Source organism: Quercus robur, chromosome 5, assembly GCF_932294415.1.
Source record: "Quercus robur chromosome 5, dhQueRobu3.1, whole genome shotgun sequence".
NCBI classification, from domain to species: Eukaryota; Viridiplantae; Streptophyta; class Magnoliopsida; order Fagales; family Fagaceae; genus Quercus; species Quercus robur.
This window is the reverse complement of record NC_065538.1, coordinates 54,558,557-54,584,684: the sequence shown is the minus strand read 5'-3', so window position 1 is coordinate 54,584,684 and position 26,128 is coordinate 54,558,557. Positions and strand designations below refer to the sequence as shown.

At 36.1% G+C, this 26,128-nt stretch overlaps 1 protein-coding gene across 4 annotated transcripts; it reads right to left on the bottom strand.

Moving 5' to 3' along the window:
- Positions 1-4,436: 4,436 nt before the first annotated feature.
- Positions 4,437-25,355, bottom strand: LOC126728967 (probable leucine-rich repeat receptor-like serine/threonine-protein kinase At3g14840). 4 transcript variants are annotated; one of them, XM_050434740.1, is made up of 25 exons: positions 25,278-25,355; positions 24,972-25,160; positions 18,825-19,002; positions 13,588-13,659; positions 13,425-13,493; positions 13,278-13,349; positions 13,092-13,163; positions 12,884-12,955; positions 12,700-12,771; positions 12,538-12,609; positions 12,347-12,418; positions 12,187-12,258; positions 11,891-11,959; positions 10,909-10,974; positions 10,085-10,150; positions 9,931-9,966; positions 9,751-9,791; positions 9,151-9,527; positions 8,890-9,085; positions 8,445-8,585; positions 7,484-7,602; positions 7,170-7,380; positions 6,804-7,041; positions 5,675-5,825; positions 4,437-5,392 (listed from the first exon to the last, which is right to left on the bottom strand). In XM_050434740.1, exons 2-25 carry the CDS (start codon positions 25,072-25,074, stop codon positions 5,009-5,011), a joined length of 3,021 nt encoding a protein of 1,006 aa, XP_050290697.1. In that variant the 5' UTR covers positions 25,075-25,160; positions 25,278-25,355; the 3' UTR covers positions 4,437-5,008. The 4 variants fall into 4 exon arrangements, with proteins under 4 accessions (XP_050290697.1, XP_050290695.1, XP_050290698.1 ...); XM_050434738.1 differs by lacking the exon at positions 25,278-25,355 and adding an exon at positions 22,045-22,382 and having other exon boundaries at positions 24,972-25,102; XM_050434741.1 differs by lacking the exons at positions 24,972-25,160; positions 25,278-25,355 and adding an exon at positions 21,801-22,196.
- Positions 25,356-26,128: the final 773 nt, after the last annotated feature.

The window sequence follows — 26,128 nt, the reverse complement described above, 5'->3', positions numbered from 1 at the left end:
GAAAGCTCTAAAGGTTAAGGAAAACTAATTATTTTTTTTATAATTTGACGTATTTATAATTTTTTTCCCAGACAATTTAGGATTATTAAATTAGGTTTCTATTGGTATAAAATTTTGAAGAACTCTTTTATTTAATTATTTTTTTAAAACAATTATTATAACAAAAAAATTGGGCCATTTTATAATCGAGGGTGGACCTTTTTGTTATGGGGCCTTAGGCTTAGGGCTTGGGCCGGCCTGGAGACAATTTTGGTGTTGTGGATGAAAAAACGGCATGTGGATGAAAAAACGGCATGTGGATGTGGAATGAACCCATGCAACCAATGCAGATCATTCTGGTGTTGCCGTGCTTCCTGGTGTCACGGATTCTTGAAAATTTTGCTGTGCTCTTCTCTCGTTCACTTCAGTTAACTTCCTATGCAAGGTTAATGGAGCTCAATTGTTGATCGATGGAACTCAGCTATTGGTTGATTGATTGTGATGATCAATGGTTTTCTTGAGGTTAGTAATGGATTCATTCATGTGGGAAGTAGATTGAATTTCTGTCATGATTCAGGAAAGATTGGTTCTAAATAACAAATGTTAATGTCTTGAAAATGGAAGGTTATTGATAGGAAATTTATGAAATTGGCTAGATTCGAGGTTAGCCAGGCCTCCTAAAAGAGAGTGAAAAAAATTAGAAAAAACAAAGAAATTGATTTATTAAGGACCATGGCCAAAACTAACGGCTAAATAATCGACCGTCGCATTTTTTTTTGATAACAAGACTGAAAAACTTTTATTGAGGTACTGAAAGAACAAATACATCATGGATAAGAGTTTATTCTATGAAACAAAGATTCTCTTCAATTCAGGTACAATAATCATTTATGCTCTTGGCATATTTTGCTAAAAGGTGGGCTGGTCTATTTCCTTGACGTCAGACGTGAGAAAAATCAACATAGTGAAACTCTGAGCAAGCTTTTTGCATCCCAATAACCACTGCATCAACTGATGGAGGAGGAGAGGAGCCTAGAAGAGCCCAATACACATTGAGGGAGCCACCTTCAAGAATCAGATCACGCACACCAACATCCTTAGCAAACTGCAACCCCATTTCAAAAGCCTTGGCTTCAGCTTCAACAACGCCCAAAGGTGCATGAATCTTCTTACTTAAAGCTGCTACAACCCTTCCCTTTTTCATCCCTAATGACTGCGCCAATGCCCACTGCCCTCAGGTCTGAAAAAACTGTCCCATCCACATTTGTCTTGTACATCAACCCCTGTGGAGGAACCCATGATGTCTATGGAATAGTTGGCTTGCTTGGCACGCTTGCACATCGACCGTCGCATTTAATGTTACTGGACTTGTCCATTCCATCTACATATTAAAGTAGTGTATACATCTCACCAGCCGGCCTGAGGGAACAACTGGTAGGAAAACTTAATGCCTAATTTTATGGTGATTGGAGCTACTACCCTAACACACTTTCCCTTAGTTGACATGAGGAAAAAGGCCAATTAGCAAATCTACTACTAGGTTTTAGGGTGATTTTCACAAAAAAATTTTATCTCCCATGCTTTGCCCATTCACTTAGGGTATGTTTGGTTGGAGGTAGAATAGGGAGGATAGAAGATAAATGAGAGAAAATAGGTTTGAGTGTTGTTTAATAAGGAGTGAAAAGATGGAAATCTTTTAGTACGGCTCATGTATTTTCTCCCCTAACCAACCAAAAATTCATCTCTCCAAATCAGTGAGAAAACAAGCATGAAAACTCATGTTCTAGTAAATGACCAAATTACCCCCAAATTTTAATGCCTTTCATGAATCTCACCTACCCCACCCATTTCACCACATGGTCCACACACCTGACCAAGAGGCTTAGGACCATGTATATAAATAAGACTGAATTTGTGTTTTAGGTTTCAAGCTCCTAATAAAGTCTTCTATTCATAAATAATAAAAAAAGAACATTCCCTGATTTGCAAAATGGTCTTTGACAATAGCAGCTCCAAGATTTTTTTTCTAGGGAGTCAATAGTGTCATGAGCTAGGATTTTGTTGTGGGGAGTAAAAAAATAAAATGATTAATTTTTTTTTATATTATATATATATATATATATATACAATTGTCATATTACATACAATAATCTAACATAGTATTTTAAATAGTATACAATATAGCTATATTGTACAATAGTCTAAAAAAATTATTAATAGTTTAAAGATCAGCAAGAAACAACAATAGAATGCATAAATAAATAAAAATAATAACTAATCATAATATTTGTCAAATTAATAATAAGTTATTATAATCATGTGTAATATCAATTAAATAAAAATATATGATAAAAAAGAATAGTAGCACGCTTAAGAGGATTTTTTTATAAAATAACAATAAAAGCCAAACTATATTATTAAAATAACTATAAAAGCCAAACTATATTATTAGTCAGTCAAGGTTTGAAATTATTTTAGTATCTAACGACTCGTGCATGTGAGACTCGATTTCACTGTAGCAAATCGAGTTCGAAAGACTCGATTTCCATTGGAACTCGACTCTCTAATACTCGATTTCCCTCCAGAATACAAAACACAGACACCTAGAAATCATAGCAACGCAAAAACCCAGAAATCGCATCTCAGCACCCCATAAATCATAGCAACGCAGCCCAGAAAACACCAACGCAGGAAGAAATCGTGATTTTTGGGTTTGGATTTTTGCTCCGATTGAGATCGTGATTTGGGTTTGGGATTTTGAGAAATGGATTTAGATGGAGAAGGAAGAAGGGATTTAGATGAAATGGATTTTTGGGGGCTTGGAAGAAGGGAAGAAGATGGTGAACAGGACCTGAAATGGAGAAAAAAAAAAACGGAGGAAGAAGATGCACACAGAAATCGAGTCTCTTAAACTCGGTTTGCTATAGTGAAATCGAGTCTCAAAGACTCGAGTCGTTACATACCAAAATTGTTTCAAACCTTGGCTAACTAATAATATAGTTTGGCTTTTATAGTTATTTTATAAAAAAATCCCGCTTAAGAGTAGGTCTGGGAGTAAACATGAAACTAAGGAAAAAAAATAGTAACTTTGCTTTTGCTTTTGAAGTGTATGGATTTTTAACCACGCACATGATCATTCTCTTAAAATTGGAGCAAACACTAAAAATCTTTTTGGACTAAAAAAATTGTAGAACACTTATCAAACTACTTGATTAGACATAAAGAAAACATAGAAGGGAGAAAGAGAGAATGAGAAAAGAATTATAGATATAAATATAGACTAGTTGATTGCACAAGTGTAATTTTTTGCTAACGAAGAAGAAAAGTGCAGGAAAAAAGGGTTTCAATATCCTACTATTAGCGGCAAAGTAAGCCAGAGTCCAAAGAAAATGTTTATTTATTTATAACAAATGAGTACTTCTAAGAGTAGTGCTACTGACACAATATTTACATAATAAAATCTAGGTGATAAGTTGTTAAAAGTATGTAAAAAAATGATGTCAGTTATGAGTTTAGATAAAAATTCAATTACGACTTCTCACTTAACCTTGATTGTAAAAATATTGTGAAAATAGCACTAAGATGATCATATTTCAAGTTTATTTCAATTAGGTTTAAACAAAATTTAGGGTTAAGGTATTCAAAATTTTATTTTAGGGCTCACAAAAAAAAAAGAAAAAATTACATATAATTTTTTTTTTTTTTTGGGCCAGGCCATCTTTGAGCTGTAATATAGACCGGTGAACATGTCCAGCACCGTTATTGTTGCCCAGCTTTTTTTTTTTTTTTTTTTTTTTTTTTTTTATCCACCCAGAAACAAGTCTAGTATATATTAGATTATAATATTTATAATAATTAATAAAGATAAATAATATAATTTTATATATATGATATGTTAATTTTTATATTATTTAATGAGTAGAAATAAATTATTTATTACATATTATATAATAAGAACGTAAGAGTAAATTTATATAAACTACATTTTTTATCCTTCCACTTTTTTTCTCAATCAAACAAAATAATTTTTCATCATTCCCACTTTTCCACTCCTCCAACTAAACATAATTTGGTTAGATTCAAAGCCCTTGTTGCAATTTTATTGTATCCCCAAATTCATCGATCTACAACTATGATGAAAGGAAAATTCACAAAAGAAAGAGAAAGAGAGATGAGAGTATCCATGAGAAAGCTAGATGAGAAACATAGAGAAGAAGATTAAAAAAAAAAAAAAAGAGTTTTCAATTAGAAGTGTATTTGTACGTGAATACTCCTTATTTTTCTTTTTGGAAAAGTATGATGTGGTAATATTTTATTAGCTACTATAAACATGGTTATTTATAGTACACTGAATTCTTATTGAATTTAATCCCTTTTTATTTTTTATTTTAGAGGTTTAAAAACAAAGAAGTTGTTTATTAAAAAGGAAACCAACAGGTCCAAATCATTTAAACATGTTACAGCAATCAAGGCCTTCATTACGATAAGGACTTGCGCTATTGTAGCCAGTGTCACACTGTGCTTAGACCATTGTGCACTTCACTGTTCACATATGCAACCTGTATGGCTGTATGTGCTATTCTAGGAGATTTGGAGTTTCATATAAAGCTGCTCCCGTGTCCGTGTGCATGGTATGCAGCTGGTACTAATTATGTTCAGCTTCACTATACAATTATCATAATTTTCCAATTACAATTCCAAGTACACAAATAAATTGTCACAATGAAGTCTTGAAGAGAATGAAAGACGTCATAATCCAGATGATTTTGACATTTCCATTTTGCCTACATACACAATGATCGCATAAATGCAGTCTAAAACACTACTTTTCTCAAAAAGGACATGGAGAGACAACTATGGCTTATATTTATGGATATATATGTACTATTGGCTTGAGCTCTTATAATGTAACAAATTCTATCATCCAGATGTGAAATCTTTTTATGACTTACAGCATATTCTCTTATTCACAAGTCAACCAAATTCCTCCAGAAGCACCATGCATTTTGCATGGATGTGGATACCTGCATTATTGATAATCCAGATTTGTTGAATAGAGATCCTGGGTGGATATAGAAGAAGATCCAGCCCATGTTGCATCTGATGATTGAATAAGGCTCTCAGCTTCATTTGAGCTCACCGGTTGTTGTAGGATCTGAGCAGACTGTTCTTTTAAGGCTCTAATGCTCAATACATCGCCATATATACTTGGATCCATGCCAAGTTCATGAACAGCTGTTTGGCCTTTAAGCATGCTTACTACTGCAGACATGTTGGGTCTAAGTGCTGGTGATGGATTAGTACATAAGAGTGCTACTTTTATCATTCTAATTGCCTCTTCCTTATTCAACTCTGATCCCAACTTTGGATCCACCAGCTCCATTAGATTACCCCTTTGTTGCAGAACAAGGGCCTGTAATAAGTATAGAGAAGATGATGGAAATGAAAAGCAGCAAGTTACCAGAAGAGAACAAATTAACCAAACATACATAGGAAACAAAATAAACGCATCAACTAGCTGAACTAATGCCTGAAGTGAACTAGTCATGCAATTTTCAACATAGTTTAGGCTATTTTGCTTCTCAAGGTTAGACTAATAGATCAGTATGACCAAGTTAGGTGGAGGCACAAAGAACAACCAGCTCTTCAGACTATGTTTTTGTTGTAGATACTAAAAGCAAAACAAAGATCTTACCCAATCGAGAAGGCAAACAAAATTCTCATTTGGTCGATATTTCATGTTGTTCTTCCCAGCAACAATTTCCAATGCAACGACCCCAAAACTGTATACGTCTGCTTTATAGGTTAAATAACCCCATAATGCATATTCTGGTGCCATGTATCCTCTGCAAAGTAAAGATTATATCATGACTTAGTGGTTCACTTGTATGAAACTCTGGTCTTTCCTCTTCAACAAAGCCCAATATGAAAAGAAACTTAGATACCAATTTATATTTCATTTGCATTCAGCATGTGATTATGCAATCAATAAGGATACAAGATTTGATTGGTAAATTTCATTCCATTGAAGATACAAAACAATTTATCAGCAAGGAAGAATAAAATTGTCTCTTTTGCAACTTGCAAGTGATAGCTGATGTAGTCATGTACACCTAACAGAGTTCCTAGAAACGAGTGAGGAAGATTTTTAGGCCCGACAATTAACAGCCATTCTAGCCACACAAGTTTTTTGGTCATTAAGCTCAAGTTATTATGATTCAACAAAATCTGGGATTTCATTTTTTGCTTGGGTAACAATGGAGCAGATTTTGAAATTATTGTAAATGGAGGCCACAGCATAGAAATTAACAGTATGGGAAAACAGAATATTCGAACACAAGTTTATTCTCTATGCTATTTATTTCTTGATTTAAGGGAGTTAGTGTTTAGGGTTAGCATTTATCTAATGGTTGAGTAAACAGATTCTTTGTGTGTGTGTGTGGCTTTTGGTGTTTTATATTATTTATTTTATGAGGAAATAGAGCTGATTGTTTGTTGTATCAAGTATTGAGGCATATGAAACTATCGCAAATTATTAGTGCATATTTCACGTTTGGACTAGTTTTCAAAGCATAAAAATTGGTTGATAATTCTGGAATCATGTTGCTCTGAATTTCTCTACAAGCATGGTTGTGTTGCAATCCTAAGAAATACTGAATGCAGGAGTTCCATATTACTTTCCATATCCAAAACTTTTGGTATACGGACTTTCAAATGCTGCTATGTTCTGGGGACCAAAATGAAAGTCGGGACCAAAATGAAAAGGAGGAGTAGAATCATAAGTAGACTTCAAATTGAAGGAAGGAGGGAAAAATGTAGCTTACATTGTTCCAGCAACTCGGGTGCTGATATGGGTGTTTTCCTCTTCATCAAGCTTGGCCAAACCAAAGTCAGAAATCTTTGGGTTAAGGTCCCTATCCAGTAGCACATTGGTGGTTTTGATGTCTCTATGAACAATTTTTAGCGTTGATTCCTCATGCAAGAAAGCCAGACCTCTTGCTATGCCAACACAAATATTCTGCCTTGTAGGCCAGTCCAATGTCAATCGATGTTCATCTGAACCTTCATTTTCCGCAGATTGTCCAATAGGGATAGATCAACATAGGTCTTGATATATATAATTTGGAATGCTAGGCTTATATGCTTTCCAAAGTTGATATAAAATATGCAAATAAAAATATTGAGCTTACCGAACAAAGCACGTGCCAAGCTATTGTTTTCCATGTATTCATATACCAAGAATAGTTGATTTCCTTCAATACAACATCCATACAATCTAACAAGATTTGGGTGTTGTAATGCAGATATCATGCCTATTTCAGTGACAAATTCACGGTTTCCTTGTTTTGATCTTGAAGAAAGTTTCTTAACAGCAATCATACTACCATCTAACAGTATACCCTGCATTGGAATAGAATAATATATATTCAGGCATGTATTTTATTATGTAAGAATAAAGAAAAAAATCTGTAGCAGAAAGAATGACATTGTGGGACTTGGATACCTTGTATACAGTTCCAAAACCACCTTCCCCAAGCTTGTTTGCAGCATCAAAGTTGTTGGTGGCAGCTTTGATTTGCCTGTATTTAAAAAAACCGGTTTGCAGATCTAATCCTTGCAGCTCTGTCAAAGGAATGTAAAGGTGAGGCTAAGATGTCTCACTGCATATTATATATGATAAATTTAGAGAGAATGATACAAAGCAAATGCCATAAGAAGGCTCCAGGCTCCAGTTGATCAGCTACTTAAACCCAACTTGCAACAAGGTTTAGAATTTCATTTCTTTTCCTACTTCAGTTATGGAATTGCAAGGGTATTGGGAGTCAAAAAACAAAGTGAAAAAGAGAGAATATTTCCATGAAGAATCTTAGGATGAGATATGCCTTGTGCCTCTATTAACACTTGAAAATTGAAATAGGATCATTGTAGAGCTAAAAAAGAATAGTCATTGGAAAAACTAATTCTCATGTGACTAAGAAAACATTTCGGGCCCATTTGGATTGGGGGGGGGAGTAGAGTAAAGTTGGCCAAAAATTAGGCTTGATTGCACAGATCCTTCTTAGACATTTGCTTTCCTCATCTCCCATGTACAAATTACTCGATTTATATTTTATAATAAGCAGTGATCTCATAGTTTTGCATGATTTCGTGAGATCATTTTCCTATCATAACTGGAAGCAAATGAGTCCAATTTATGCGGAATGGGAATTTCCAGGAAAGCTATTATGAAGATAGCTTTGTATGCATTGCAATCAAGTACTATATTTTTTTTCCTTCGTGATTGTACATTGGATTGCTAACTTTTCATCTAGGAAAAGAGGTACAATGATAAAACATATGAACAGCAATTGTATATAAGCCTTAGGGAATTTCTTTATATTGTTCCAACTTCATGCAATAGTTGGAGAAGACAAAAAAAATATCCTATCTAAATTTTTACATCGGAATATGCGAATCTTAATTACCTTTTTCTCTTGATATGCTGCCTCCTATGTAGCCTTTCCACCAAAGAATGACTAAAATCATAAAGAAGAGGAATAACACTGATACCCCAGCTCCAACTCCAATTAATATCTTCATCTTGCTATTTCCAGGTGGACTAAAATCTACAAAAGAAACAAATAGCCATGGAAAGTGATTATGAAATTGCATTCTGTAATATATGTAGCACCATACAGATGTGCATAGTTAGACCAAGCCACAAGAAGGTATAGATGTTTTAAGTACAAAATAAGCAGTGTAAGGGTAGGTTGAAAAAAGATGATAAATTTTGATGCCTTCCACTAGTTGCACTTTAACCTTTTTTTTAAAAATGATAAGTTCTCATGGCAAATAATCATTGGTTCTACTTCAACTATATCCCTGTACTTTTATTGTTCACCAACTAATGAGTGTGAAAGAATTGTTTACCAGCTTCCACTGAGATTGCTGATATGAGAGGACCATATGTTCCTCTCTGTGGCGCAGCTGTTGTCCCTTTCCCAGCCCAATGAAAGCGTATCTGTAAAACTTTGTTCCTCACAATTGCTTTATATTCCATAACTTTTGCTTTATCAACACCTTGAGCAGCATTTTCAATATTAAAATCCTTCAAGACTAGTTGTTCCTGTAACAAATTAACTCAATAAAATTGTTTTCTATGCAAACAGAAAAACAAATATGACTTTATACCTGGATGTAAACATCAAATATCCGTCTTCCAAGACTGTAGAAAGATTTGTTATCTCTGAATACTATCTCTGCAAAGTATAGTTTCACTGTATAATTTCCATTTGCCAAGCAACGTGCATAATATGTGAGAGAAAGAGGAGAGAGCCGTGCACTCGTGTATAATTCAGAGTTGTTCATTCTGAGTATTGATACATTAGTTGCTTTATATTGTTTTGAGGTGCTGTCAACATCCCAAAAATTCCCACTGCTACTGAGTCCCCAACTGTTTCCTACAGGGACAAATTTTGCAACCCCTGCTGGGTCTTGATCCTCTTCAAATTCTATGTTTCCAATGGAGGTTGCAATTCCACCACAATTTATATGCAATGAATATTGTTCTACACAAAAAAAAAAAAAAAGTAGGTTTGTAAGGGAAATTAGATAGAAGCAAACATCGTAGAGCTAAAAGAAGATCAATATTGTCTTGTTTGTTGCGTAGTTGCCTAATACGAGATGAAATATGTAACTGCGTTGTTTTCTACATTTACAAGGAGTTCTCAGAAGCCGAAAACATAGTTAAAGCATGCAACCTAAGTTTTGATTCTACTGTCATATAATTACCTTTTGGACAAGGATTGTTCTTCAGGCACTTGGCAAGTAATCTTAATTGGTGCAGCAAAAGAAAGAAGTGTGAGCTTATGCAAAATGAAAGCAAATAAAAAAAGGAAATACTTCTGCAAAATCAAAGAAAAAGAAGACAAAAATTTTCTGTTCTTATAAGTTTACAAGTTAGGAGCTTACGAGTTGTCCTGTCCAGAAAAGCTCTGAAAAAAATTTCTGATGAAATGAGAAAATAGTTGGATTAAAAAAGCTGGGAAGCTTTTGAAGAGACAAAAGTACACAAAGTCCATGTAAGGCCAAATTGAATTTGAAAAGGCCAGGAAAAAGTTCTTACTGGCTTCCTGTACAAGTAGGTGGCATAGAGGTTTCTGAAAAATTATTGTATGAAAGATCTATTTGGCTGAACACAAACATAATATTTGTTAATAATTCATTATAAATTAAAAAAAAATTAAAAAAAAAAACTACATTTTACAATAATTCTGATAAAATTTGTAAAACTATAAATGATAAACATCAGCAGATAAATTGTAAAAGAAAATGATTTCAATATTTTAGAAACATCGAGACAGATAAAAATTTTCATTTGGGCTGATAATTAATTAATCACCCTTGCAGCTTTCTGCCATTAATCTGACACAATGGATGATTTAGGCTAATCCACACAATACTTACAGTAGTAGTATTATTGACTGTATCTAAATTCGGTGTTTAACCTATGTACCATATTGCACTTTCTAAAACTAAACACCTTGTTTTTGTCAATGCTAATCCTATGTCAAATCAGGTTCAGACCACAAACTTGTCTGGCCAACTCAAAATTCTACTGCCCTTATAATGTTGCAGAGAACAGATAACCAACATAGGAATGTAAAAAAAATTTGTTCACAAGTCTTTTTAACTGGAGTCGCATGGTGTAAGATTCAAATCAAAGCTGCAAGGAAATTGGGTCAATTCACCTATTGTTTATGATTGAATGAGGTCTGTCATTGATCCTAAAGAGGTTACAAGATGGATCAAAATCCAAAGAAATGCATATTTGAACATTATGCATTTTTTGTAAAATTTAATAACAACCGCAGACTCCATAAAAAATTACACAATAAAAAGGAAACATGTCAGGAAAAATTAATAAAAAATTTAAGGTGAATTGCATACTAGCGACTATCTTTGCTAGTGATCCAGTTTGGAATATTCCCAGTGAACAAGTTGCTTGTCAGAAACCTGTTCAAATAGCAAAGTAATGATGTTATAGTTAAAGCTGATTTATAAGAATACTAATGGAAGAAAAACTTATTAAAAAAATAATAATAATAATAGAAGATAATGGAGGAAATTCAAAGGTAAAATACTTTTTGACGACTTGGTGCTATGATGCATCATGTATATATGAAGTGTTTCCCACATATATGACTTGGTGCTATGATGCGACATAATAGGCTGATGGCCACAGCCATAGGAAAGTTAGGCCCATCCATCGGTGAACTGACATTCTTGTGGGAGATGGTTAGTATTTAACTTGTATCCACTAAGTTTCAGAAAGCAGGCGTCCGGATTAACATAAAAGGGATACTCAGATAGACAAAACACTTATATGGTTCAGCAATCTAGAAATATGCGTAATTCATATACTGACATTATCTATAGGATCACAGGAAAGGCTATATCTATAGGATCACAGGAAAGGCCCCTATTCATCATACTTTGTATTCTAGTCCCCTCATGAATCTACATGTTTATTTTAGTCTTGTTGTCACTCGACCCCTAGATTTGCATTACACATGTAATGGGCCTTCCTCAAAGTATCACACGGGAGTCAAGAGGCAAAGCCCCCAGCCAACCCAACCCACCCTACAATGTGGTGTCCTTGTTTGGCAGAGCTTATTTCTATTGACTTATTGGACTCCAAAATATGCTGGGAAAAAGTATAGCTGCACATAGAAAACATGAAGTTCTAAGAGGGTCCATTTAGGATTTGTGTGAGACATAAGCACTACAATCTCCTTGATTATAGAGAAATTCCTAGCATCTTTGACTGTGGACATATGGCAAAAACCAAATCATGACACATGACTTATGTTAATTTCTTATTTGAACTTCTCTGACATGAAACTTGATTTACAGTTTGACTCTAACTTACATATATTGCAAGGAAGATAGACCACTCAAATCTGGAACATTTTCTTCCAATTTGTTGAAGCTGAGATCTCTGCAAGGATATAACAAAGAGGTGTTATAATGATACAAAAGAAGGTTTATTAAAAAAATTAAAATGAAATATAGTAAACCTTATACACGTGTATTTATGCAGGTATAATGTTCTCAATAGAGATAACTAACATGGTCTAATCCAACTATCTGGGTTTTTGCAGTTAACTAGTTTTTTAGCAAAAGAAGAAAATCCTATAAGGAAGATGGAAAGGATAGAAAAAGTACAAAGTTACAAGCTCAGTCATTTGTGAAATGTATGCTGGGATAGGTCCAGAGAGATTGCAGCTCCTCAACATCCTGCAACACAAACCGACATCATCTCAGAAAATTTCTATAACCTTGCATTATTTTAGTTGATAACCTTATACCAAAAAGAATGACCTACAATCTGTTCATTCTTGTCATGCTATTCAAGGGTGGAAATTCCGAACCATTACCAAGTAAGTCACTTATCCTTCTGCACAAAGTTGCATCATCAATAATTGTTAATGGATTATGCAATAAAGAATTTGAATATGACATAAAAATATCACGAAGATTATGCAACAAAAAAAATTCTTAGAAGGTATAACTTACAGCTCAGTTAAATTACTCAAGATAGAAATGCTAGAAGGAATGGGCCCCTCAAGACCACTAGCTTGGATCTCTCTATTGAAAATACAACTCTAATGTGTTAGATTACACCTAAAAGTTTTACTAGAAGAGATTCAAATAAAATTATGGGAAAAAAAGGCATACAATTTCTGAAGTTGTTTCCAACTCTGGAAAACGTCAGGTATTTTTCCAATGAAGTTGTTACTGCTAATCCTACTGCATATGGCCGAAAATTGAAACAAGACTAAATTACATAGAAACTTGAAATATTCTAGGAAAAATATAAAATCACTTTTAGTATTTAATGGAAAATTTTACAACCACTTACAGTTCTGTTAATTTGGTTAGATTAGTGAGAGCAACTGGCAATTCACCAGTGAGATTATTAGCACTAAGAATGCTGCAGTCACCAAATGATAAGTTCAGACCTGTTCAACTTACTTACTATTGATTGACTAAGTAAATCGTTGAGAATTTAGAAATAAATCGACAATTGTGATTTGCAAAAGAATAAGAGGGAAGAAAGAAACACCGACAGATTCTCCAAGTTAACCAAATTCCCAAGTTCAGGGGGAACAGTTCCAGAAAATAGATTGCTCTCTATGCTCCTGAAAGTTTACAATCTTCTTTAATGTTTAAGCAGGGCTAAGCTAAAAAAAAAAAAAAAAAAAAAATACTACTTAAACAAAAGGGGGAGTAAGAAGGATATAAGAAGTGCATACATATATATAAGAGTGGTAATGTTTCCCAAGTAGCTTGGGATCGGTCCTGATAAATTGTTTACAGTAATGGACCTGCAGTGTATTAGTTTAATAAAAAGAATGAACATTTACTAGCTAACCTGTGACACTAATTGAGAAGTAACTTACATGATTTCCAACTTTGTAGAAGCCCATTCAGGTGGTATTGTACCAGAAAGGTAGTTTCGAGTGAAATCACTTCAAGAGGAGAGTGTTTTATTAGATTTGAAGTTCAAATCAATTTTCATTCAGGTGCTAATAAGTGAAACAAATAATTAGTTACTCTTCTTACATTGTATTTAGGTAGGGTAGCTTCACCAGGGATGGTGGAAGCATGCCATCAAGATCTTGCCCTTTAAGAAAGCTGTATGAAATAGGTAATAGATTAAATGCGCTAGCTCATGTATTTGGAATACAATCATAATCTTCACGTATATGTTTGAGCAGAAGATGAGAAAACTGAAAATTTCACTAGAGCAAGGGTTTTTTTTGATAAGAAATACTGAACTTGTATTCAAGCGAAAAGAGAAGTAGTTACATCAATATCCTGAGCACAGGCCTGCTCAATATGGCTTGGGCAGCATTCTACCCAAGCAACGTAACTAACTAAAGACTTGGAATACTGAGCTAACATGTGGGCAGGGACATTTCCCTGCCTTTTTGTATGGGTGAAACAACAAGACCTGAACCAACGAGATTGCTGGAGGATGCTGTCCACGATGAAGAGGATCGAAGAGCAAGGAGACGCTAAACCTTGGACTGCATTGAAGACAGCCAGCGCATCACACTCAACCACCACATCACGGATGTTTAAGTCAAGAGCGAAGCGCATGCCAACCTCCATTGCTTTGGCTTCCGTCTCAAGGGCGCCAAGGGGACCCACTGTGGGGCTGCTTAGAGCAGCGATCACATTCCCATTGCTATCACGGATCATCACGCCCAGCCCCCCCTTTCTCTGGACCGCGAACACAGCCCCATCAGAGTTTACCTTGTACTGTCCAGGTGGTGGAGGCACCCAGCGAATTGGTTCAGGGCTTACTGCAGCTGGCTTCTGAGGACCCTCATTGGCCATCTGGAACTCGTCCATTAGACCAAGGGAGGTTTTCAACGTGACCCTCCCAGGTTTACTCTTCCCACCAGTCCGGATTACATTTCTTTCTTTCCAGATACCCCAGCACACTGAGACAAACCGTTCGGCCAGGCCAGGGAGCACTTCCTCATATTGAAGAAGCTTTTCCATAATATCCAAAAAACACCAGTTAGGTTCGATAACAAAAGGAAGCGAGAGCTTACTTGAGTTCCACACATCCTTGGCATGATCACAAAACCAGAGAATATGGATAACATTTTCCTTCAAGTTCCCGCATAGAGCGCAGCCACCATCCACTGCAATGTGCCGCTGCTGTAGTGCCTCTTTAGAAGCCAGGATGTTTCTAGCTGCCTTCCAAGCAAAATGCTTTACTTTTTGGGGGAGATTCATTTTCCACAGCCCCTTCCATATGTTCTTCCTCACCGATGGGTTCGAACAATCTGCCTTGCAGCCACCAAAACTCGCCTCATAGGCTAGCCTATATGCACTTTTAGCCGTAAATTTTCCACTTGGTGACTCCGCCCATATCAATCTGTCCTTGGGCCGATTCAAGCTTAGAGGGATGCTTAAAATAGCATCCGCATCCTCCTCCGTGAAGCAGCCACGGATCTGCTCAGCTTTCCACTCCATGGATGCTCTGTTTATGAGGTCGCAAACCAGAGCAACATTAAGACAAGCTTCTTCACAAGTGACCACACTGTAGGAAGACGGCTTAGGAATCCATTTGTCACACCACACCCGTACACTCTCCCCCGAGCCTATTTGCCACCTCGTTCCCCTTTTCACCACCCCTTGTGCCGCCATAATGCTCCGCCAGGCATAGGAGGGGCGGCGGCCTAAATCTGCCTCTAAGAAAGAGCAGTGGGGAAAATACTTCGCCTTAAACACTCGGGCAAACAAGGAAGAAGAGTTTGTTTGTAACCTCCAACCTTGCTTAGCCAAAAGTGCCAAATTGAACATCCTCAAGTCCCTGAACCCCATACCGCCCCATTCCTTTGGCATGCACAGCTTATCCCAGCTTAACCAAGCTAACTTTTTCTCATCTTTAACCTGGCCCCACCAGAACTGCCGAACCAGGGAAGTGAGTTCATCACATAATTTCTTCGGCAAGAGAAAACAAGACATGGAGTAAGACGGTACAGCTTGGGCAACCGCCTTGATCAAAATTTCCTTACCAGCAGTAGTCAAAAGTTTTTCCTTCCATCCCGACACTTTGTTTGCGACCCTCTGTTTTAAATTGGTGAAGGTATTGCTTTTTGATCGGCCCACCAAGGATGGCAGCCCGAGATAGGATTCATGAGGTCGAATCTCAACTGCCCCGAACAAAGCCTTAATAGACTCCTTTAACCCCTCAGCTGTGTTAGGACTGAAAAATAAAGAGGTTTTCGACCGATTTAACATTTGTCCTGAAGACTTCTCGTAGACATGAAGCACCCTCTGTATTTCAGCACATTCCTCTAATGAGGCCCTCCCAAAAATGAGGCTATCGTCAGCGAAGAAAAGGTGAGACACGCTCGGTCCCCCACGCGAGGCAGCCACACCTTTTAGTCTCTGCCGTTGAACAGAACTATGGATTAGAGCAGATAGACCCTCTGCACAGATGATGAAGAGGTATGGAGAGAGTGGGTCGCCCTGACGAAGCCCACGGGATGGACGTATTTCTCCGCAAGGCTTCCCATTAATTTTCACTGCATAGTAGACCGACGACACGCACCTCATTACAATTTGCACCCAATGCCCATGGAAGCCCAGTTTTAGCATTATCTGCTTTAAGCACTCCCATTCAACCCGGTCGTATGCTTTACTCATGTCTAATTTCAACGCCATTTCCCCACATTTGGCTTTTCTACGTTTGCCGATATGATTCATCACTTCATGTGCCACTAAAATGTTATCTGTGATTAATCTTTCTGCCACAAATGCACTTTGGTTTTCACCCACAATTTCCTGCAGCACTACCTTCATTCTGTTTGCCACCACTTTTGAAGCCAATTTATAAGCTACGTTGCACAAGCTTATTGGACGGTAGTCTGTGACCCTTACCGGATCTTTCGTTTTTGGGATGAGCACAATATGTGTCTCATGGAACTTGGGCGGGGCCATGCCATGGTTAAGAAAGTTTAAGGTATTACATATAACAGTCTCTCTAACCGTAGGCCAAAAATGTTGGTAAAATAAGGGGGGCATACCGTCCGGGCCCGGGGCTGTCGTGGGGTGCATCTGTTTTAAGGCTTTCTCAACTTCCATTGCTTGGAAATCTCTGATCAGAGAGGCATTCATCCTATCCGATACCTTCGGTTGAATTGCATTGATGAGCTCCCCCTCAACCCGAGGGTCAGAGGAGGAAAAGAGGCCAGCAAAGTACTGTACAAATTCAAGACCTATTTGCTCTTCATCTTCAACCCACGTGTTATTGGAGTCCATCACCCTGGCTATAGTGTTACGTTGCATGCGGTTGGATGCTTTAGTGTGGAAAAAAGACGTATTCTTGTCCCCTGCTTTCAACCAACAATTCCTTGACCTCTGACGCCACATATCTTCCTCCATGGCAAGAGCTTTGTTTAACTCTAATCTAACCTCATGAATATCATTCAACACCGTACCCCCCATGTTCAAATTCTCCAGAATTTGGAGCTTCTTTTGCAGAGCAGTGACTCTTTTACCCACATGACCAAAACTATTTTTGTTCCATGACATTAGAGCGGATTGGCACTCTTTCAGGCAGCTAGCAATTGGCCATTGAGAGCCCCTGTTTACACCTCTAGCCCACGCTTCCTGAACCACCTCATTACACGCCTCATTTCTGAGCCACATGGCTTCGAAGCGAAATAGTTTTGAATGCCTGAATTTCTGTCGAGGGGGGTTGGCTGCCTTTAGGAGAAGAATGCTATGGTCAGAAGTAGAGGAAGCAATATGTAGGAGATTGGAACGTGGGAACATCCCAACCCAATTGGTGGAGACAAGAGCACGGTCTAATCTTTCTTGTATCCACCCACGGTTGCCCAGTCTATGCCGCCAAGTGAAAGCCGAGCCTTTGTACCCCAAGTCCCTGAGATTACATTTGTTTATGGCATCCCGGAATTGCTTCATCTGACCCTCAGGTCTAGTATTACCACCCTCCTTTTCACTTGCAAACATGAGTTCATTATAATCCCCTATGCACACCCAAGGTAAGTCACTGCGAGTACTGAGTCTTGAGAGCAACGTCCAAGATTCATTGCGTCTACTAGTTTCGGGGTGCCCATAAAAACCGGTGAACCTCCATTTCCTTGCACCCTGATTCTCCAAAATGATAGCATCTATATGGTTGGGAGAGTAAGTTTGCACATCCACAGTTGTAGAGCACCGCCATAGGAGGGCAAGCCCACCCCCCCGTCGAATACAAGGCACCACAAGCCCCTGTTTTCTGTCTAGCTTCCTTTGTACCCATTTCATCTCCGTAACATCAAACTTAGTCTCCATTAAGAAGACTAACGTGGGATCTTCCTCCTTCACAATTTTGTGGAGTGCTTTAACTGTGAGGGGGTTCCCAAGCCCCCTACAGTTCCAACTTAATGCACTCATTGTTCCCGGCGGGGCTGACCCGCAGCCACCACCGATCCCAACTCATGAGCCATGATTTTGCTAAGGGCCATGACATCCCCTTCTATCTTTTTCCTCTTCACATTCTCCACCAAACCCGAAACATCCTTCAAGGGAGAACGAGTTCTCCGCTTGCCACACTTTTCATTTTGTTCTACTTCCATCATGGTGCCCGTCCCCAAGTCATCACTTTTCACCCTCACTGTCCCTCTACGTAAACCATTTTCTTTTCTTTGCATGGCTGGTCCTACACGGTCTTTCTTTAGATTTATTGGGCTGGGCATTTTCGGTTTGGGCTTTGTGGGGCTATTACATGAGGTTGGGTCCATATTAAAAGGAGGAAGAGTAGTAAGGTTTACCTGGGCTCTATCTGCTGGCCCATGATGTGGCTGTGGCCCAATAGTTGGCATGTTGCTTTTTGACATTTCCTGGGGCCCATCATTCCTGGCATCTCCTTCCACCTTCATTTGTGTATGGGTTTTCTGATCGTTTATTTGAATCGTCTCAATCACACCCGTGTTCAGCACAGCTTTATGGAGATTTGTTGTGTCAGCCGTATCCCCAAAAAGCGCTGCGTCTATCTCAGAATATATCAGAATACTGATTACTGAGTCTAGTACTCGAGCTTGACAGCACCTTGGTGGTGCCAATAGGTGTGCTAGTGCTAGTGCTAGTGCTAGTGCTAGTTACTCTCTTATAGCTAGAGGTGAGTTCAGTGTAATAACTTAAGGGAGGGAGGTCAATGCAATGTACCCTGATATATAAGTTGTATAATCTATAGATATAATTAAAGCTGGACAAACATTTATTTAAAACATACGGAGTAATAGAATAGAAAGGAAATGAAGTGTGCGTACAGTTTAATCACGTGACATACACCAGAAGGATAGGAGCAATTGCAAATAAGAGAATTGTTGTACAATGGCCTCAAACTCGAACGTGGTGTTGCCCAGCTTGAGTCATTACTACATGGGTCTACTCCAAAATTCCAATCTTTCTTCCCCACTTGTGCGGCTATTTCACGAAGGCCTTGCACTGCAAAATAGGACTACATCAGACTCATCAATTTTTTGTTTCCATTTATTAATTTATTTTGTGTTTTAATGTTCCACATTTGAACCCGTTTATTACCAAAAAAAAAAAAAAAAAAGAAGTCTTCACAAATTTTCCATTCTGCCTCAAGCCCTCCTCAACCCTCTTAATTGCAATAATATTCTACAATTCTAAAATTTTTTGACAGATTGGGTGTGCTCACACAACAAGGAAAAATCAATAAATCTATAAAAATACAATTTTCGTGACTTTTATTTATTTATATATTTTTTGATAAGTTTTCACCATTGTTTTAAAAATTGGACCAACAGGTTAAATTAGTTCAAGAATTGGACTCAAAATGATCCGATCAAAACTGAAAAAAACCGGCCAAGAACTGGTCTCTTTTCCAATTTTTTTTTTACCGTTCTAGTTTTTAAAGCCATAATTTTCACACCCGGTTAAAATAATTAGACACTTCAAGAAATGTATTTGTCATTTAAAAAAAAAAATCGCAGAACATGTATTAAAGGTAACATATTCACAAAATGTTAATTGCCACATGCGTGGGAAGGCCCACATATTTATTTGGAAATAATCTATAGTATTCTACTTTTCGTTTTCCTCTTGGGGTCAAATCGATAAAATAAAAGGTAAATTTCATCGATATTTTTTTTTCCATCAAATAAATCGATAACATTTACTTTTTATTTTATCTTACAAAAAAAAAAAAAAAAAAAAAAAAAAAACCTCTTGAATACACACTAACATACTCTTCGAAAATCGCAATTTAATTTAAAGTCACAATTTAAATTTCGCATGTGTGGGCATTTAAATTGTGTTAGTGCGTGCCTAAAAATAATTCTATAAAAAATAGAAACTTATATATATACATACACAAAATAGAAATTTTATTCTATTATAATCTAAGTATATATTTGTGTAAAATTTCCTCCTAGAGACTTGAACTTCAGCCTCTTATCCTTCACATTCCACAAATATTTTAAAAACAATGCATTGTTTGATTTTCCATGGAAAATTTAAAACATCTTCTTAAAATAAATAAATGGCATAGGTTTTTAAATATTTATGGGTTAAAGTATTCACATTTGTTTGTGCAAAAATTTCTTTTTATTTTAGCATAAAAAATCTACATTTTTTTCCTCCTATTTTACATACTCACTTTTTAAAACATGTCATATCAAATTATCTATTGTACACTATAATTCAATAAAATATCAATTTCTCTTGATTTTTTTAATTTTTTTTTTTTTTTTCATACAACAACTACCATCCATTCTCTTAATTCTTGAGATACGTAAAGAATTAATAAATAAATAAATACAAAATGAATTGTGCCACTGTAATTTAGAGCATTCACATCAGTTCTTCTAAATTTTCTGTCTATTTTACACGCAAAAACCTAATTTTTCTATTTTACACTACCTCCTATATAAAACACCCACATCAGTTCTTCTATTTTACAAGATATTTTAATAAAATATTCACCTTTTTCATTTTTTTATTATTTCACTCAACTTCCAGCGCATATATGCGCGCTCTCACTCTCCCTCTTTATTCTTTTTTCCTAAACTGAATGACCTCTCTCTCTATTCAGCAAAAAAAAGGAAAGACCTCTCTCTCTCTCTCTCTCTCTCTGTCTCTCTCTTTTCTCCCTTTCTCTCATTCTTTCCCAAAAACGACCGACCTAGATTACTTCCTCACCGGTCCTTTCTTCATCGGCCGATCTAGATTCTTTCTTCACCGGCCGATCCAGATTCTTTCTTCACCGGCTACCCAGATCCTTTCCTCACCGACCGATCCTTTCTTCACCGGCAGATCACTTCTTCACCGGGTCCTTTCTTCACCGGTCGATCCACGAACCAAGCTCCGGCGACGCAGGTCCTTTCTTCACCAGCCGATCCACGAACCAAGCTCCGGCGACGCAGATCCTTTCTTCACCGGCCGATCCACGAACCAAGCTCGGCGACCTAGATCCTTTCTTCACCGGCCGATCCACGAACCAAGCTCCGGTGACCCATATCGTTTCTTCACCGGCGACCCATATCTCTCTGTTGGTTTGTCTGTGTGGGTTTGTTTGTGTGTGGGTGTGTTTCTGTGTTGATTTATTTGTGTGGACGTATTTGTGTGCATCTGAGGAAAACAAGATGAGGAGCTGAGGTTGTTGTGCATAGAGAAGAGAGAGAAAAATTGGTGTGAACGGAAATTAGTAAAATAATATATACACATGCTATAGTGCCCGTGTAAATTTACACGGGTACTGTAGCTCGTTGAAAATTATACACGAGTTTGCATGATTTTACAAAGACTGATGTAGTGTATTTTTTGCTTCAAAATGTGTAAAAATGGTCAAAATGTGTATTTTACACATTTATACACAGCTAAGCAAGAGCTGATGTGAATGTTCTTACACGGTTACTATAGCAATTATATATTTTTTACAACGGCTTTTAAAAACTGGATTGGATTGGTTGGTTCAACTGGGAATCAAACCCTTAAACCCTTAACCTGTTTGATAAAAATCTTAAAAATTGATGGTTCAACTATTAAAAGGGAACCAAGTCATTTTCGGTTCTTTGACCAATTCAATTTTTAAATCCGTGATTTTTATACAATTTAGCATTGTCTAAGAGCACCCCATTAGTGATTGCAAAAGTTTACAAAATATAAAAAATGCTTAATTTTATAACTTTTCTATACATTATTTTAATATATATATATATATATATATATATTTTTGGTAGAAAATAAATGACTATTTTAATATTTTTTTCTCTCACCTCACATTCTTTCTCCCCCTAACTCTCTCTCTTCAACCCATAATCTTTGCAACTGATAACCCCCACTGCTAACCACACAGACACAGCACCACCACCCACATCACCGCAACTCAGCACCACCAAACACCACCACCACAACCCAGAACCGCCAACCACCACAACACGGACACACCACAAAATCAACCAAAAATCAAACAAACCCACACACGATCACACCACAAAATCAATCAAAAATCAAACACACCCATACACAGACACACCAACAAAGACAGAGAAAGCATTTTTGTGAACTTGTGGCTGTGGGTCGACTGGAATGGTGTTTGTGGATCATGGATCGGTGCTTGTGGTGCTTTAATTATGGATCGTTGCTTGTGGATCATTGATCGGTGATCGTGGATCAGTGGATTGGTGATTGGAGAGGTCATTTCAACCAAGAAGGGGCGAGGGAGAGGCGATTTCATCACCGTCACCATCATCGCTTGTGGATCGGTGCCGGTGGTGTAGATAGGTGCTTGTGGGTTGACGGAGATCGGTGGTGCTTGTGGGTTTTGATGCTTGTGGTGCTTATGATGGAGAGTTGATCTGACCGTGAGAGAAAGAAGAAGAAAGAAGAGGAAGAAAAAGAAAGAAGAAACGGCAGAGAGATCAGGAAAAGAAAGAAGAAGAAGAATAAGATAAAAGAAACGGAAGAGTAGAATAGGATAAAATAAAATTAAAAGAAGAATATACAAATATTATTTATATAAAATATAGTGTATAATAGATGAACTGATGTGGGTGTTTTGTGAAAGTGATAGTGTAAAATAGAAAAAATAGATTTTTTTTTTTTTTTTTTGGTAAAATAGATAGAATCTTTTAGAAGAATTGATGTGGTTGCTCTAATATGAGTAACTTTTAGGATTGGTTAACTAAAATATGGTCATTTTTTTTTTATATTATATAAGCACTAATCAGAGTGCTAATAGCTTTCTACGTTAAATGTCAATAGAAATAGACCAATTTGCACCCATCCTCTTTTTTTATTTTTTTATTTTTTATCTTATTTGTTTTTGGTTTATAATAACTTAAATGTGTAAATTTTATTTGGAAAATAAATAAAATATTAAAAAATCGTATAGTATATATCAAGTTATTAAGAGTACATTTAAAAAAAATTATTTAAAGTAAAAATATATTATATAATATTTTATAGGTTTTATTAACAAGTGTTTTTAAGACATTTTTTAATAGACTGTTTTAGAAAAATTTTGATTATATTTTATGAGAAATATAAAAAATATGTTAAATAATCAACTACTTTTTTTTTTTTGACATAAATTTTTTTAATAATATTTCATAAACTAATATCTTTTAACGTATCCATTACTTTTCTCATATTTTATAAACTTGAAAAATTCGACATGTTTAATTCGTTTCATTTGTCAACGACTAAACCGCGTTGAACGAGGACAAAAGCTTGAACGTGACACTGAAATTCCACGTTAAAAGTGGCACAGCTCCTTAATATTTTGACTAGCAAGGCCAATCCTTTGGCTGAATGTTCTCTAGATGACCCCACCCCCCCCCTCAACACACACACACACACACACACACAAACCAATCTCAAAATGAACATAGTCACATGTTGCTTCTCTACATATTAATAGCGAATTACAACCATGCCTGGGCCTTTCTGTTTCTGATCTATGAACACAACATACTATAAAACATGACGTTGAGCAAAGAAAATAAGTTGCAAAAAGCCTTTTAGCTTAACTTATTGACACTTTTTGGGATCCGTTTGAGAATAGTTTATCTAGTCGAAATTGAAAACTTTTTGTTGAAAGTACCGTAGAAAAAAAAGTTTAAAGCTAGCTGAATAGTACAATATAACTCATGAAAAATATTAAAAAGTGCAATAAGATCCACAAATAGTATTAAAAAGAAGTTAAAAACTCAAATAGGTTGAAACTTGCCTCACATCCCGCTCTTAGTGTTTTTAACTTTTGTATGTACTAAGGATTATCTAACTTTGTCATAAAGGGAAAGTATTTGTATGTTTCATTTTATGTCTAGAAGGATTTATGGCAACACATTAAACCCAGCTATATAGTCGGAAATTGCTAGTGTAATTTTTTAAAATATATATTGGGTAGTAAATTATTACCCAAAGCTGGTAGCCAACTGGCAAAAAACTACTAGTTTCAATTTGGTCTCTATCTTTTACACCATATTTCAATTTGGTCCATAACTTTTTAGTGTCATGTCAATTTAGTTTCTGCCGTTATATCTTGGATGGAAATTGCTGACATGGCAAATGACCAAAATAGAATTTTAGTTTATTTTTACACAATTAAAAAGTTAAGGATCAAATTGAAATATGGTGTATAGAATAGGGGTCAAAAATGTAGTTTACTCTAAACTTTTTTTACAAAAACTTTTACAAACAGTTAATGTGGTGAGTGATTATTAGTAAATAAAAAAAAAATGATATTATTGATAGGCGCAAATGATAACTAATAAGAAATTGACTATAACAACAATTTATAAAAATGTTGTAAAATAGTTTGTGGCTATATTTATTAGCTTTTACTTTTACAAGAAAAAACAGAGTGGGATTACATTACATTGCCAAAGCCAATTGGTTGATAAGAATTCATAGCAAGCATAATCCAATGAATATAATATAATGGGTAGTATAAAAAAGATAAATAATAATAATAATAGGAAGTGCATCCACACCACGGAAATCAAAAGATGGTATTCGATTTCCGTGTCAGATTCACGTGTCTCTAACATTGTGTTTGATCATACCGACACTGAGTTTCAATACCATTGATCATAGATTGGGCTTAGAAAGCTAAAACCACAATAATTGCCACACTGGTCTGGTCCCTCAATTAAGCAGAAACTCACATTACAGAATGAAGGGAATAATGCCTCGGATTAAATTTTTTTTACCAATTGAGATGGGACCAATATAATGTATATATATATATATATATATATAATTGTTATCCAAATTCATCAAGACATTATCAGCCTAGACTTAGTAATAAATTATCCCCCCCCCCCCCCCAAAAAACAAAAAAAAGTGGTTTTGAAATTAGTGCATAAAGAAGAAGAAGAAGAAGATTTGCTCAAAAAAAGAAAAAAAAAAAAGGAAGAAGAAGAAGAAAGATAGTTTATTACCTTCGTCAGCAGGAAGACGCGCTACTTGTGCTTTGACTTGGAATACTCCGATGATGATCCATAGAAGCAGTATGAGCGTATTACGGGTGAAGCTGAAGCCCATCTCTGGATTCTTCTGAGCTTTAATTTCTTGCTGTATTATCTATCTATCTCCACCAACTTGGTATGCACTGAGTTCTTCGTTCAAACCTGTATTTGTATGAATGAAAAGGACGATAAACACCATGCTACAATATTTATCTATACTTAGCAAAAAAATAAAAGCAAAAGAAAATAAAAGAGCGATTGTCACTACGGTTACGGAACTTTGTTTTTTTTAATAAGGGTGGGTCAGGCAGGCTCTGATTATTTGTTGCCCTTCTTGTTTTAATTTCTTTGACTTGAGTTATTGAAGAAGAGATTTAATGTATCATATCATATGAAACTGAGATATATATAGAGTCTAAAACTTAGCCCCCCAAAAAAATAAAAAAATAAAAAATAAAAAATAAAAAAAGCTCTACTCTAATATGTCTTAGGGTCAAACGAGTACTAGTATACCCTCCCCAGGATGCCATCTTAGGGCCACAGGTAGGGTTATAAATAAAATAAAATAAAAACAAAGAAAAAAAAAAAAAAGGAGATAGAAGAAAAGAAGAAAGACAACTAGACACGTGCAATGAAAAATGGTCTTCGTTTTGATTCCTAAAAATTAAAAAAAAAAAAGTCTTTGTTTTTTTTAGACTTTTTTGTTCTTGTATAGCTGGTTGTTTTACATTTGACTCTTTTATTTTCCCAATTTTAATTATATTATACGATTCAAATAAAACCAACTATTCCAGATGATATTATGATGGTACATTTATTATTAAGCCAAAACATTCATCCACAAATTTATGTAGTCATTTTTTTCAACATGACTGTTGTTGGCTCTTGTTATGTGTCATGTTGGGAGAAAACATGTTAAAGAGACTCTAATTAAAGACTTAATATAATGATTTAAAAATTGAACAAAACAAAGAATCGAAAGATATAATACTTTTTTGTTTTAAGGTTGGATTGATGATGTTAGGGATGGCAATTTTGCCCTGCCTTGCTTGACCCGTCCCTCCCCGCTTCGCCCCATGCAGATTTTCCCCACCCCGCAAAGATGATGGGGTGAAGATGGGGTAAGATTT